This window comes from Rhinoderma darwinii, chromosome 2 (genome assembly GCF_050947455.1).
Source record: "Rhinoderma darwinii isolate aRhiDar2 chromosome 2, aRhiDar2.hap1, whole genome shotgun sequence".
Lineage (NCBI taxonomy): Eukaryota > Metazoa > Chordata > Amphibia > Anura > Rhinodermatidae > Rhinoderma > Rhinoderma darwinii.
The window spans coordinates 172,652,177-172,667,532 of record NC_134688.1 but is presented as its reverse complement, the minus strand read 5'-3'; the positions used below and the strand labels follow the sequence as shown (position 1 = coordinate 172,667,532).

The 15,356-nt window shown below is 39.3% G+C and overlaps 1 protein-coding gene across 2 annotated transcripts in view; it reads right to left on the bottom strand.

Annotated features, from left to right (window-relative positions):
- Positions 1-1,032: 1,032 nt before the first annotated feature.
- LOC142740868 (nucleoside hydrolase-like) overlaps positions 1,033-15,356 on the bottom strand; it is a 38,845-nt gene continuing 24,521 nt past the window's right edge. The window contains exons 4-6 of one of the 2 annotated variants that reach the window (XM_075850292.1): positions 14,453-14,564; positions 12,522-12,658; positions 1,033-3,396 (exon numbers count right to left, since the gene is read on the bottom strand). In XM_075850292.1, the coding sequence (XP_075706407.1) occupies positions 3,049-3,396; positions 12,522-12,658; positions 14,453-14,564 (597 nt within the window). In that variant the 3' untranslated portion in view covers positions 1,033-3,048. The remainder of the gene's footprint in view (positions 3,397-12,521; positions 12,659-14,452; positions 14,565-15,356) is intronic. The other variant, XM_075850291.1, reaches the window with a different exon arrangement.

Sequence of the window (15,356 nt, the reverse complement as noted above, 5' to 3'; positions counted from 1 at the left end):
CAGGCACATGGATGTGTGACGCACCTCCAGACTGCCGGAGTTCCACGTTCTGGCGACATCGATATGATGGCCAATGATGTTTCTCTCCCTCCCTATGGTTTAGCGATTGTCTAAATATTCCTTCTAACAAAACACTATATCCTCTTGATATACAACAGTTGGATGTTGAATGTATGTCATCCACAAATATTCCCTTAGTTACTAATATGTTACTAATTACTGAACAACATATTATGCCAATTGTCACTTTAATCTATTGTTTGCATCTCAGGATGACTGGGAGTTGCGTTACATATATACGCGTAGACCGCATTAACAAAATAGATATATCCATTCCCATAACTAAGATGGCTGATATGGCCTCCTTTCATCTTAGCGCATGCGCTGACATGCGCATTGCATTCTTGTTATCCCAAACTAAGTAACATCCTCCCGCGCATGCGCACTAGTGCTACACGGACGCAGAGTTTGGCGCTTTCATTATTCTGGAGACGAGGAGGTGATTGATTTTAATTTTATTATTCACTACACCTGTATTCACCTATCTGATTAATACTTATCACTACACTATTATATCTCTGTATACATCAATACAGGTTTATGTACAAAGATACTGTTTGTCACATTCCCTTGCTGACAATATATGAAATTTTACTATGTAATCAAATTCACATCAAGATTTTGTAAAATGTTTTACTAATCACTTAATAGAAACTATGTTACATACTGTGTCCTCACAATGTGTTAGTTGCTCGAGAAAGGCTCTAGAGGAAAGAGCTGAAACGTCGCACAAGGAAATAGAAGTACCTATCGTTTTCCACTTGAACCATTGGAGTGCTGCCTAATTTTTGTACTACTATATATTTTGGACATTGGTCGGTTACCTGGGGCTTGCACACACAAAAAAAAAAATATATATATATATATATATATATACACATACATACACACACGCCCTTCTGAATGACTTAAAATATCAAAAAGTTAATTTATTTCAGTAATTCAATTCAAAAGTGATCTATTTCCAGCATTTTTTTCTGTTAATGTTGAAAATTATGGCTAACAGTTAATGAAAACCCAACATTTAGTGTCTCAGAAAATTAGATTATATAAACACAATTTAAAAAAATTATTTTTAATACTGAAATGTTGGCCTACTGAAAAGTATGTACAGTATATGCACTCAATACTTGATCAGGGCTCCTTTTGCATGAATTACTGCATCAATGCGGCGTGGCATGGAGGCGATCAGCCTGTGGCACTGTTGAGGTGTTATGGAAGCCCAGGTTGCTTTGATAGCGGCATTCAGCTCGTCTGCATTGTTGTATCTGGTGTCTCATCTTCCTCTGGACAAGACCCCCATAGATTCTCTATGTGGTTTAGGGCAATCAGCATCTCCATAAAGCTTGTCAGCAGAGGGAAGCATGAAGTGCTCTAAAATTTCCTGGTAGACGGCTGCGTTGACTCTGGACTCAATATAACACAGTTGGGTGAAATGGGCCAGACAACCCCTTTAATATCCACTTCATGAATTTCGATTTTGTGACATAAGTCACCAGTTTCAGATCATCTCCATCCTCTTCAAAATTCCTTTCAAACATATTTCAATTGCCGTTCTTTTCTTTTTTTAACCATCGATTGGCAGGTCATTCAAGAACACATTGGACAGGTCTGTACAGCAATAGCTGCCAGTCCATTGGATTGTCAAATGCTGGATTAACCCTTTCAAGCATCTGGACGTAGCTGCACGTCCTGGTGCGGGGGTTGAAGTATGAAGCGGGCTCACGTGCTGAGCCTGCTCCATATGCTGCAGGTGTATTATAGCTAACACCTCGCTCTAACGGCCAGGCACAGATCGCGGGGTGCGGATGTTGTCACGGCAGCCGAATGAAGGCTCCCAAGTCTGCCTTCTTTCTGCCTCTGTGAGGAGCCTATGAAAATGTATTGTACCAGCTATCGGATGATCTCTAGTTCAAATCCCCTGGGGGGACTAAAAAAAAGTTATTCGTTTGAAGTTTTCAGTAGTGTAGAGAAAATAAAATATTAAGACGAAGGCTTGACGTCGGGTGTGACGCCAGACAGCACAAATCTATGGGTAAGTTGCTTATACTATATATCCACATATACTTTTTCTGTAACACATTACATGTCTGCTGGGTTTGTATATCTCATACACTATGTAGAGCACTGAATTGGCTGCAGTTACTCCAAGACTTACTCATAATACTTCCAAAACACATATATGTTTATTTATTATCCAACTATTGTCAACTGTCTGGCCTCATCTGCTGCACACTGTGGTGATCATCTTTGATTTTAATGTGAGTATTTTTTATATTTTGTACCAATAAAAATATATATTTGATCAGTATAAGCATGGTTTTGACTATTTTTAGATTTTTGTTCAAAATATTAAAAAAGGTATAAAAAAAAAACCTTTTCCCATTTTTTTCTCTAACGTAATGTAAAAAATAAAACAAGTGATATCGCCACTTCCATAAAATTCCAAACTAGTACTATATAACATTTAATAGTATCAATAAAACGTACAGCTCGTTCCGCACACATCGCTCCAACACAAAAAAAAAAAAAAGTTATGGCTCTCAGAATATGGTGACAAAACAATTACAATTTTATTTGCAAAAGTAAAAAAAAAAACTATATAAAACCGGGCATCACCGTAATTGTATTGAGCCGCAGAATAAAGTGAAGTTGTCGAGTTTACGCAGTGAAAAGCTGTAAAAACTCACCCCCCCCCCAAAAAAAAAAAAATGGAAGAAGAATCTCAGTTTTTCCCAATTCTACCCCACAAATGTTTTCTTCCCCAGGTTTCCCAGTATATTATATGGTACAATAAATAGTGCCAATGGAAACTACAACTCCTCCTGCCAAAAATAAGCCTGCACACCACTCCACTGACGGAATAAAAAAAAAAAAAAAGTTATGGCTCTTGGAAGGCAGGGAGTGAAAAAAAAAAAAAAGTCTTAGTTCTTAAGAGTTAAAGTATTGTTTTAATTGTATGGCCTGTCTGACAATTTATGTCACATATTATCTTAGTGCCTCCATCAAGAGGAATTTCAATTTGTTTGTGTCACATTTTGTCATAACACAAGCTTTATGTTTCCTCGGTAGCATCCCTAATGTATCCAACACCATCATTCCTCGAGTCAATGTCCCACTAGGTTCAACCCCTACTGCACAACTAATAATATCAGTGACAAATTTGTCATCTATGGCAGCAGCCATAGCATAGGAGTCGCAAGATACAAATCCTTTAGCCCATTGCTCTCCATGTTCCTCCGCACAGCTTTTGGTGAAATTTTCAGAGTGAGCGGATACTTTTCTCATGAATTCTGCCTTATCTGTTTTCTGAGAGATCCACTCATGGTAAAATACCTGGAAAACCAAAAATAGTGATTCAAGGGAATGAAATCATGTCTTCTTTAGATCCAACAGTCTATGCCAATTCATTTCATGATCTAGCTTCATAGGATGTCAGAGCTGTGTTTTTCTGATACAGAGACCCAAATTATTAGTATAGACAGAGTTAAAAAGTAAAATTGTGCTTGCCTCCAGTCACCATTAGTGGGAGAGTAGGAGCTTACTGCATATTGTTTATATATTAAATCAGGGATGGGCAAACGTCGGCACTCAGGCTGTTGTAAGTCTACAATTCCCAGCATGCCCCGACAGCATTTGGCTGGCATAATAAAGCCTTTGGCTGTCAGGACATGCTGGATGTTTTAGTTCCTCAACAACTGGAGTTCGACTCCTGCATTAAATCGAGACTGTAGTCGGTAAGTTTCTATACTACCCCTAGCAGTGGCTGGATCTACAAAGTAAATTGATAGGCAAGACCGCCTTCCCAATCTCTAGAACGGGGTGGTCTAAACCACGTTCTAGCTTTCTGTGCTCAAGACTCCCGGCGACTTCCTGATTACGTGGTCAGGAGTTAGCGAGTTACGCTGTTTCGGTGAGCTACGCTGTTTACATAACTCCCATAGTAGTGAATGGCAGTTACGGAAGCAGAATAGCATGCGAGCTACGCCGTTTTCTCCTTCATGGTCGGAAATCAGCAGGAACACAAAGAGGTAGAACGGGGTTTAGGGGCCCCTTTCTAGAGATAGGTGCAGTTCCCAGAGGTAGGATCCGAGTCTATCTGACATTTACGACATATTGTGTGGAGATGTCAAATGTCCCTTGTTGGAATACCCCTTTAACCCCTTGAGTACCCAGCTCATTTTGGCCTTGAGGACCAGACCCATTTTTTCAAATCTGACATGTGTCACTTTATGTGGTAATAACTCTGAAATGCTTTTACCTATCCAATTGATTCTGAGATTGTTTTCTAGTGACATATTGTACTTTATATTAGTGAAAAAATTTGGTCGATAAATTCATCGCTTATTTGTGAAAAACACCAAAATTTAGAAAAAATTCGAAGAAATTATGATTTTTCCAATTTTAAATGTATCTGCTTGTAAAACAGATAATAATACCACACAAAATAGTTACTAATTAACATTTCCCATATGTCTACTTTATGTTTGCATCGTTTTTTGAACATCCTTTTATTTTTCTAGGAGTCGTTACAAGGCTTAGAACTTTAGCAGCAATTTCTCATATTTTTAAGAAAATTTCAAAAAGCTATTTTTTCAGGGACGAGTTCAGTTCTGAAGTGGTTTTGAGTGCCCTATATATTAGAAACCCCCATAAAACACCCCATTTTGAAATCTGCACCCCTCAAAGTATCCAAAACCACATTCAGAAAGTGTTTCAACCCTTTAGGCGTTTTACAGGAATTGAAGGAAAGTAGAGCTGAAGTGTTCAAATTTCATTTTTTTTTTTACAAAATTCATATGTAATACATTTTTTTATGTACCACAGAAGGTTTTACCTGAGAAACGCAACTCCATATTTATTGCCCAGATTCTGCAGTTTTTAGAAATATCCCACATGTGGCCCTAGTGTGCTAATGGACTGAAACACAGGCCTCAGACGCAAAGGAGCACCTCTTGGATTTTGGGGCCTCCTTTTTTCAGAATATATTTTAGGCACCATGTCAGGTTTGAAGAGGTCTTGTGGTGCCAAAACAGTGGAAACCCCCAAAAGTGACACCCATTTTTTAAACTAGACCCCTCAGGGAATATATCTAGGGGTATAGTTAGCATTTTGACCCCACAGGTATTTTCCTATATTTATTGGAGTTAGTCTGTGAAAATGAAAATCTACTTTTTTTCTGGAAAAAACGTAAAAATTTCAAATTTTTGCAAGAAATAAAGGAGAGAAAGCACCCCAACATTTGTAAAGCAATTTCTCCCGATTACAGAAATACCCCATCTGTGGTAATAAACTGCTGTTTGGACCCACAGCAGGGCTCAGAAGGGAAGGAGCGCAATTTGGATTTTGGAGCTCTGATTTTACTGGAATGGTTTTCGGTGCCGTGTCACGTTTGCAACGCCCTGGAGGGACCTAAACAGTGGAATCCCCCCAAAAGTGACCCCATTTAGGAAACTATACCCCTCAAGGAATTTTTCTAGTGGTATAGTTAGCATTATGACCCCCACAGGTTTTTTTGCTGAATTTATTGGAATTAGTCTGTGAAGATGAAAATACTTTTTTTGGGGAAAAAAACTGAATTTTCTAATTTTTATAAGGAATAAAGGAGAAAAGGCACCTTAACATTTGTAAAGCAATTTCTCCTGATTACGGTAATACCCCATATGTGGTAATAAACTGCTGTTTGGACCCACGGCAGCGCTCAGAAGGGACGGAGCACCATTTGAATTTTGCAGCTCAGATTTTGCTGAATTGGTTTCTGGGGGCCATGTCGCATTTGCAGAGCCCCTGAAGTACCAGTACAGTAGAAATTCCCCAGGTGTGATTCCAATTTGGAGACTATACCCCTGAAATAATTAAATTAGAGGTGTAGTGAGCATTTTGAACCCTCAGGTGTTTTATAGATTTTATTGGAATTGGTCCGTGAAAATGAAAAAAATTTTTTTTTAAATAACCAGTAGATTTAGCTCAGAATTTTTCATTTCCACAAGGAATACAGGAGAAAAGACACCCTAAAATGTGTTACACAATTTCTTGTGAGTAGGGAAATACCCCATATGTGGTTGTAAACACCTATTTGGACATACGGCAAGGGTCTAAACGGAAAAAGTGCAATTTCGTTTTTGGAGTAGAGATTTTACAAAATTAGTTTTTGACGCCATGTTGCATTGCGGCTGAGGTACCAGTACAGTGAAAACTCCCGAGAAGTGACCCCCATTTAGGAAACTACACCCCTCAAGGAATTCATCTAGAAGTGTAGTGAGCATTTTGACCCTCAAAGGTTTTGCAGAAATTAGTGCACAGTGGATGTTGAGGATTGAAAATTGCCATTTTCCACAGATATGCTATTTCAGTGCCCAATGTGTTGGGCCCAGCTTGTACCACTGGAGACATACACCCCATAAATTATTAAGCGGTTCTCCAGAGTACAGTAATACCCCATATGTGATCATAAACTGCTGTTTGGGCACATTGCCAGGCCCAGAAGGAGCGCCATTTGGCTTTTGGAGCACAGATTTTGCTTGGTAGTAGTTTTGTTTAGTGTTTTACTGGCGTTTCAGTTTATAATGTCGGGGCATATGTAAGCTGGGCGGAGTGCATCAGGGTATATGTTAGCTGGGTGAAGTGTATCAGGGTATATGTAAGCTGTGCAGAGTACATCAGGGTATATGTTAGCTGTGCGTCAGGGTATATGTTAGCTGGGTGGAGTGTATCAGGGTATATGTAAGCTGGGCGGAGTACATCAGGGTATATGTAAACTGTGCAGAGTACATCAGGGTATATGTAAGCTATGTGGAGTACATCAGGGTATATGTAAGCTGGGCGGAGTGCAACAGGTCATAATAATAGGATGATGTAATAATGGGGAGAATGAATAATAAAATTATCCATGGTACGTCACGCTTTGAACCAATCGTTTATGCACAGGCCGGATTATTGGGTGCAGGAGTCACACTTCTAAAGGGTGTCTGTGGTGTTGTACAAAACATCCGCACTCCAGTATTGCCTAATCTTTGACTTCTTCACTAGCCCCACAGAGCCCAAAATGTCATAGTTTCCGCTGAATTTACAGGGTCTACCTGTGGGGGCTGCAAATGATGACGTGGGGTTTTAGGTGAAGAACTGCACATATAAATTAGTCTGGGCCGTCGCTTTGCATTATTGCGTTCCAAGAGTCATAACTTTTTATTTTTCCGTTGACGAGCTGTGTGAGTGCTTGATTTTCATGGTATGAGCGGTCGTTTTTATTAGTATTATTTTGGGGTACATGCGATAATTTGATCAGTTTTTATTCCATTTTTTCTGAGGTGAGGAGACCAAAAAACAGAAATTCTTTCACAATTTTTTTTATAATTTTTTACCGGCATTCTCTGTGCAGTATAAACAACATGTTTACTTTATTCTGCGGTTTGATACGATTATGGCAATACCAAATTTATATCGTTTTTATATGTTTTACTACTTTTACAAAATAAAAACACTTTTTTCTAAATAACATGTTTTAGTGTCACCATGTCCTGAGAGCCATAACTTTATTTTTTTTGTCGACAGAGCTTTGTGAGGGCTTGTTTTTTGCGTGACACACTGTAGTTTTTATTGGTACCATGTTTGGCTACGCGCGACTTTTTGATCACTTTTTAGTACATTTTTTTTTTTAAACAACGTGACCAAAAAAGGAAATTCTGCCATTGTTTTTTTATTGTATTTTTTTTTACGGTGTTCACTGTGCGGGATAAATATGATATTTTTTTAGGTCAGGCCAATACTAACGCGGCGATACCTATTATGTCTAGTTTTTGTCTAATTATAAAGGGCTTGATCAGGGAAACAAGGCGATTATTGTTTTTATTACGTAAAACGTATTTATCTAAAACTTTTTTTCACTTTTTATTTTACACATGCTAGGGGACTGGAAGATCTGATATTCTGATCCCCTGTACAATACACTGCACTACTTCTGTATGTACTTGTGTAGTGCAGTGTATTGTAACTGTCACTTTACAACTGACAGTTGAGCCTATTACGTCCTGCCTTGGGCAGGACCTAATAGGCTCCCGTACCTGGCAACCAGGAAGCCGTTGCTAGGCTTCCTGGTTGCCATTGCAAACATCAGAACCCCGCGATTTATTGCGGGGGGGGGGGCAATGGGGTGCAGAGGGAGCTCCCTCCCTCTGTATCAATCACTTAAATGCCGCTGTCTCTATTGACAGCGGCATTTAAGGGGTTAAACTACAGCGATCGGAGAGGACAGTTATTGCTGTAGTTGCAGTGGGATGTCGGCTGTATATTACAGCCGACATCCGATGAAGATGGAGCGAGCACAGCTCCTGTGCCCGCTCCATCCTCAGGGTGTTACTATATGCCCATTTTTGGGAAGGGGTTAATAAAAATAGTGGTTTTTTTTTTATACCGCTTTCTCTGATCTCCTCACGGATCTCACAGAAATGAGGAGATCAGAGAAAGTGACAGGAGCTTTCTCCTGCAGACGACTTCACAGACGGCTGTGATTGGTCAGTCTTCAGAGACTGACCAATCACAGCAATCGCCGGCATTGGGGACTGCTAATTGGTCCCCAGGCCGGTAGCAGAGACTGTTAGCTGTCAATGACAGCTGCCGTCGCTGTTATATCGCTATGTGATTTCACATAGTGACAGTTTATTCCTTCTCCGCAATAGTACGGCGAAGGTACGCTGCAATGAGCGGCCTGCGACGTACTATTACGGAGAAGGTACGCAAGGGGTTAAACAAGGTATTCAGAGAAGAAAAACTGCCAATCATGTTTACTCCTTCCCACTGCAGCCATTTTTCCTTTTCTTTTTACCTCCCTGCATTTCAAAAGCCTTTGTATTATATGTATAGTATAGTATTTTTCTATTGACATAGCCGTAGGACTGTTTTGTTTTTTCTAGGAAATGCTGTCGTTTTTATTGGCAAAATGTAGAAATAGGCACACCAATAAATGAGACAACAACCCGTTAAAGTTGAAAAAGGATATATTCTTCGTATAAATATAACGGCATACAAAATCACTATAAATATAGTGCAGAAGTGTAAAAAAGTAGTCACCCCATATGGAGAAGTCCTTTCATTCAGATAGGCCAGTAAGAGGTCTTGTTTTCCGGACTTGAGATCTGGAGGACTTCAGCAGAGACCTACGTGGAGAATAAGAAAGCGTTTGACTACACCAGGTGCGACGTTTCAGGGGACCTCCCCCTTTTTCCTCACGTCTTATCCTCCACGTAGGTCTCTGCTGAAGTCCTCCGGATCTCAAGTCCAGAAAACAAGACATCTTACCGGCCTATCTGAATGAAAGGACTTCTCCATAGGGGGTGACTACTTTTTTACACTTCTGCACTATATTTATAGTGATTTTGTATACCATTATATTTATACAAAGAATATATTTTTTTTTATTTTTTTCAACTTTAACAGGTTGTTGTCTATCATTTTTTTGGTGTGCCTATTTCTACATTTTGGCTGTTTCTGAGATTAAGTGAAGCATCTCAGCGGCACATAACACCCCTGTGTATTAGAAGGTCTACTCACTAATTTGTATGTAGTTTTTATTGGTACTATTGGAGTACAAACAAGATTTGATTGTTTTTTTTAAAATTCATTAATGTGATCACTTTGTTTTAGTTCCACTAGTAGACTTTAACAAGCAATTGTTTGATTGCTGGTACAATACAGGGCTTAATAGTACCACCAAGATGGCAGACCTTCATAAAGATCCCCAGGCCACACTGACAACTGTCAACACCCATGCGATCACGTTGTGGGAAATCGGGGGAGGGCCGATTGGGTGACAAAAAGCCCCCCCCCCCTGTATGTTGGCTTTGCATTTAAAAAGGATCTGTCACTACTTTATTAATTCCTTATCTCCTAACTAATCTAATAGGCGCTATGATGCGGTTATACAAAAAGTATAAATTTGCATAGGTTCACTCACCGCGATTCCTGAAATAATTCCATACCACGTTTGAAACCCTGATGGTGCTTGAAGATGCAAAGCGATCATCTTAGTCGGCAGCAGATGCAAAAGGCAGTAGTAAATGAAGAGACGTATCCAGCACTCGTAGTAGAAAACTTCTTATTTTATTCGGTCATGTTTACATGACCGATTGAAAACTACCATGCGTATTTTAATTTGTTACATTGTGTGAGGTAGTGGCAACATAAGTATCTGTTTTCAGGACTTTTCTTTGACACGGTCTGGGTATGATCGACGGGACCAAAAAAAAATTAAAAAAAAAAAAAAAAAGTACTGTCCTTCAGCACCACGGACATAATGATTATTATCATGCACCCTAAACTTCACCAACAGGATTTTTTCATAGAACGTATAAACACAACACAGTGTTTTAACCAATATTGTTTGGCATTAATTGTATCCACAGAAAGTGTTACATTATGTGAAACATGGGTAACTAAATAACAAATAAATATATGTTTTGAGGTCAGCCGTGAAACACTTCTATTTTGTGTCTAGCGAAGAACACTTGGGGTTAACTTTAACTCCACCTATAGTGAGTCATGACATACTGTTCCTAGTTATAAAAGCGGATTTTGAAGTTATAGGAAGTTAGCTACGATTAAGAGCCCCAGTGGCTCGAAGCGCGTCAGCATCTTCTCAATAGTTTGAATTTTTTAAACACGACCGAATAAATGAAGTTTTATACTACGAGTGCTGAATACATCTCTTCATTTACTACTGCTATGATGCTGATAACTACAGTGTAATTTATTATTTTTTTAAAAAAAAGCTTATCTGCATAGTTATGAGCGTTTTTCTAAATATGCTAATTTGGCTATACTTGACAAATAGGTGACTTTCTTTTCACTCTGGCCGGTGTAATGTTTTCTGTAGGACGCTGTCAAATCGTCATACAGCTTCTCCCCCTTCCCTGCCCAGCAACACAGCATGATCATATAGTATACAGCTTCCATTCCCGACTGTTTTCAACTGGTGATATCTACAGTTGTTTCACAGCTAGAACTACGATCTCAGAATTTCATCTTTCATATGCCACTAGAACCATTGTTTTAGGTGGTCACAGTCCGAGATATGGCTGTTTTAAGTGATCCCCCTTCCCTCCTGAGTCTCTCACACTGTGTGAAGCAGCTTGATGCTGATAGGACAGCATCAGAGGATGTGACGTAGCTCCACCTCAGGAGAATCGCTGGTGTTGACTCCCATTTGTCAAGTATAGGCTCATTTGCAGATTTAAATGTAAAAACCTCCTAAAACTTAAAATAATAAATGTTTTGGGACACAACTGTCACTAGCATTATCAGTATGACAGTGCCTATTAGATTAGCTAAGAGATTGGGCATTACTAAACTAGTGACAGATCCTCTTTAAGTGGTTGAGTGGCTAGGATCGGAGTTCTCCAATCTCGGCCATTAGTGCGAGGCTCTCAGCTGTAATACACATACGACATCTGAAGTGTATGGAGCGTGCTAAGCCTGTGATCCTGCACCATAACACCCCCTGCAGACTTAGACAAACATTTGCGTCAAACGTCGGGCAGGATTAATCCGGGACGTAAAAGAATTCTACAAAAAAAAACCACATTTTTTATAAGCGCAGGTAAGTGGATACAATAAACAATAAAAGCGAACAATACTAACCTGTTCAATCCTCTGCCGCTCCAGTGTTTTCCGGTGGTAATTTTTATCTTCCCTGCACAAGACTGCTGATGCCAAGTCCGAGACCGGTGAGGATTGAATAGGTGCGAAACAGGGGATTTTTTTTTTTGTTTTTTTTATCCACTTTCCTGATCTTTACATATTTTTTTTCCCCAGAAAACTATTTTAAAGCTCCACAAATAGATTACATTTTTTTTATTTTGTAATAGAAATAATGCTAATTCAAAAACTAAAAGAAAAAGGAGATAAGGCTCTGTCCACATGAGTCGTGGCTTCCGTTTATAATGGACACCACTGGACAGTGCTAAACCTATTGTACAACAAATCCCAACAGTGCCCGACAGACCCCATTGACTTAGAATGCGGTCCTTCAGGTTTGTGGTTTCTGTAATTTTATTGGCAGGAATAGTGCTGCATGGCGCGATATTCTTGCCGTGAAATATGACTGAACTACAGATGGAAGCTCTGGATCTCCGACATCAGTGTGACCATAGCCTAAGCCAGTGTGCTCAATCTATAGGAGGATAAGGGAATAGTCAAATAACTTCTACATTTTTTACAATAAATATTCTGTAAGGTAAATCCCATCCAATTGGAATATATTGCCCTCATTACAAGGGCTGTCTGCTTCTTACAACTACTTTTCATGTACCATATTAGTTCTTAGGGGGGCTGTGGCAGCAGAGGGTTCAGTACTTATTTACTTATTTAGGGTGTATTATTGGTCACTTAAACACTTCAAACAATGAAAAAAACATTGCGATTGTATAAAAATAAAAACCGCTGACTGCAAAAAAACCACAATAACTTACCCAAGAAAGATTATTGCTACAAGTGAATTCCCAGGTTGCAATATGAGTTGGACAATCAAAACCATTCAGTACAATGTAAGCTGCTTCCGGATCACATGCAAAATTGAATTCTCCACAAACGGTCACATTGCCCCTGGCTTTAAAAAACAAAACAAAACGTATTACATTGTAAAAAATACATATCACATACATACACTGCAAGCAAAAACTCAGGTTTGGATTTTTCTTCAATATTGTAACCTACATGTGGTGCAACTAAAGTCGTCGTGCTGCACTTGCCAGAAATTAGTTCCTTAAAAGTCTGATCTGCTAGATCTGCCCTTGTCAACCTTAAAGGGGTTGTGTCATGAAGGACATATATGGCATATCTATGCCAAATATGCACGATGTTGCGCGTTCCAATATCTATCTCAGGAACGGAGGTTCTCTTGACTTCGTTGATGGCCACTGCATTCAGACGAAGCATCAGTGCATAGCAGGAAGGATTTTGGAGAAACAGTCGAGCTCACTAAAGCGATACGGTTTCCATTATTAGAGATATAAAAACCGTATAGCTCAGCGAGCAGTCTAAAAAAAAAACAACATGTTCTGCTGTGCACTGATGCTCCGCCTGGATGCGTCTGCTAGCAGCCGCCTAATCCGATGGGACCTCTGTTCAGGAGATAGGTATGAGTCCAAGAGGTAGGACCTGCATATTTTAGACATTAATGGCATATATCGTGGATGACATAACCCCTTTAAGTGCAATTATGGTGTGGTGGAAGTGTATAGGAGTAACACAGCTCAGCCACAAAGCAGTAGCTAACACAAACTCACAGTGCGGGGCTGCCGAGTGCTGTAGCGCGAGGCATGTCAAAATTGCCTATCCTCTATTGAATTACTCACTACAAAGTTCCAAACTACCTCGGAAAGTGACATCAGGATTAAAAAAAAAACATGTGTCTGGTGCTTCACGAAATCGGTTTGCGTGGTTGAGAAGCTGAACACAAGTCTATTACCATGCGCAATGCCAAGCGTCGGTAGGTGTAAAGATTGCTGCTAGGTGAACTCGACCAACTGGAATGCATAGTGCCTACTGTCAATTTTGGTGGAGGAGGGATAATGGTCTGGGGCTGTTTTTCAGCGTTTGGGCTAATGGTTTGCTTCCTACTTTGCCACAACATTTTGGAAAAGCCCCTTCCAGTTCCAGAATGACAGTACTGTGCCCAAAGAGATTACCATAAAAAAAATGGTTTGAGGAGTTTGGTGTGGAGTAATTCAAGTGTCCTGCACAGAACCCTGACCTTAACCACATCCAACACCTTTGGCATAAATTTGGATGTCAGTGCCGGACCTCACAAATTCTTTTGGCTGAATGGGCACAAAGACGCACTCCCAAATCTTGTGGAAAGTCTTCCCCCAAAAAAAAGGGGCCCCAACTGCATATGGTTTTGGAATGTGATGTCTAACCAACTCATATAGGTGTGACAGTCAGATGTCCACATACTTTTGTCCAAACAGTGTATAGGGATGTATTGAGAATGTACCATCCCTAATTTTAAAAAGGAATGGCAGTCACATAATTATTTATATTTTGTTATAACCCAGTGTGATTAACAATACTGTTCAGGGAGATCAATGCACACAATCTGTCGCCCGGTGATCACCACAACTTCACGTAGAAGGTGTCATATTTTACAATTCTGGTAGTTGTGCGTAGCAGCACTCACAACCTAGCAGTACAGGGGAGTTAAAAAAACAAACAAACAACCCTATGTGAAATCAGATGTCACTGCCTGTCCATGGACAGTGAGAGCAGTCTTGGACACAAGACAGCAGCATTACTCCTGGAATAGCCCAATAGTGAAGTGGCAGCGCATGGTCATGACGGCGGCCTATAAAAATGACTTACAATATATTAGAGAACTCTCAATAGAAATAGAAGTACTTACATTCCATATTACCACCCATGATAAAAAGACACTTAATTTTCTGTGGAAATGTGGGATCCATGTTCACAGCTAAAGCAAGGTTAGTCAATGGACCGATTGCAACAAGCGACACCTGAAATAAAAATGGAATCCTTACGTTTGTGTGGTGTAAAAAAAAGTACAATGGCATAGCGAATGGTGTGATAATTCTTCTAATAGGTATTAAAATCACAAATGCTCAAATAGAATAGAGCACAAAGCATTATTCATATCCAGGTTTTCGCATAGGATTATGCAATTAGTTCTCAGCGAATAATGTCATTTTTAAACAAAAACAACAAATTCACTGGAGATTCATTTTTTTTTTGTAAAATGCTTTTTGGCACCGATGGAAATAATGTCCACCTCTTTAGTGTTCCAATGCAAGATTCAATTTAGATAAAACCGTAAAATAGGAAAAGAGCAATAAGAAGAATGCAAAAGTAAATGTTATTGTACATAAAAAATAAACAAACATTGTTTCAAGGATTTAGATAATAGGTTTAATTATAATGACTGCAAAATAAAAAAGCTACAAAGTATGTTGACATTTCTATTGGATGCAATTCCTCTAACATTGTTCAGTTTCATATTAGGAGGTTTATCATTACTATGCTGATAATTTAATAAAGGATCAGAGATGTGGGGGTGTTGATCCTTACGAATGTGTCAAATGGAACTCTAAATATGTTAGTAAAGCATATTTAACCCCTTAATGACCGGGCCATTTTGCACGTTAATGACCAAGGATTATTTTTTGTTTTTCCACGGTCGCATTCCAAGAGTCGTAACTGTTTTTTTATTCCGTCTATATAGCCGAGTAAGGGCTTGTTTTTTCCGGGACGAGTTGTATTTTGTAATTGTACCATTTTTAGATGCTTATAAC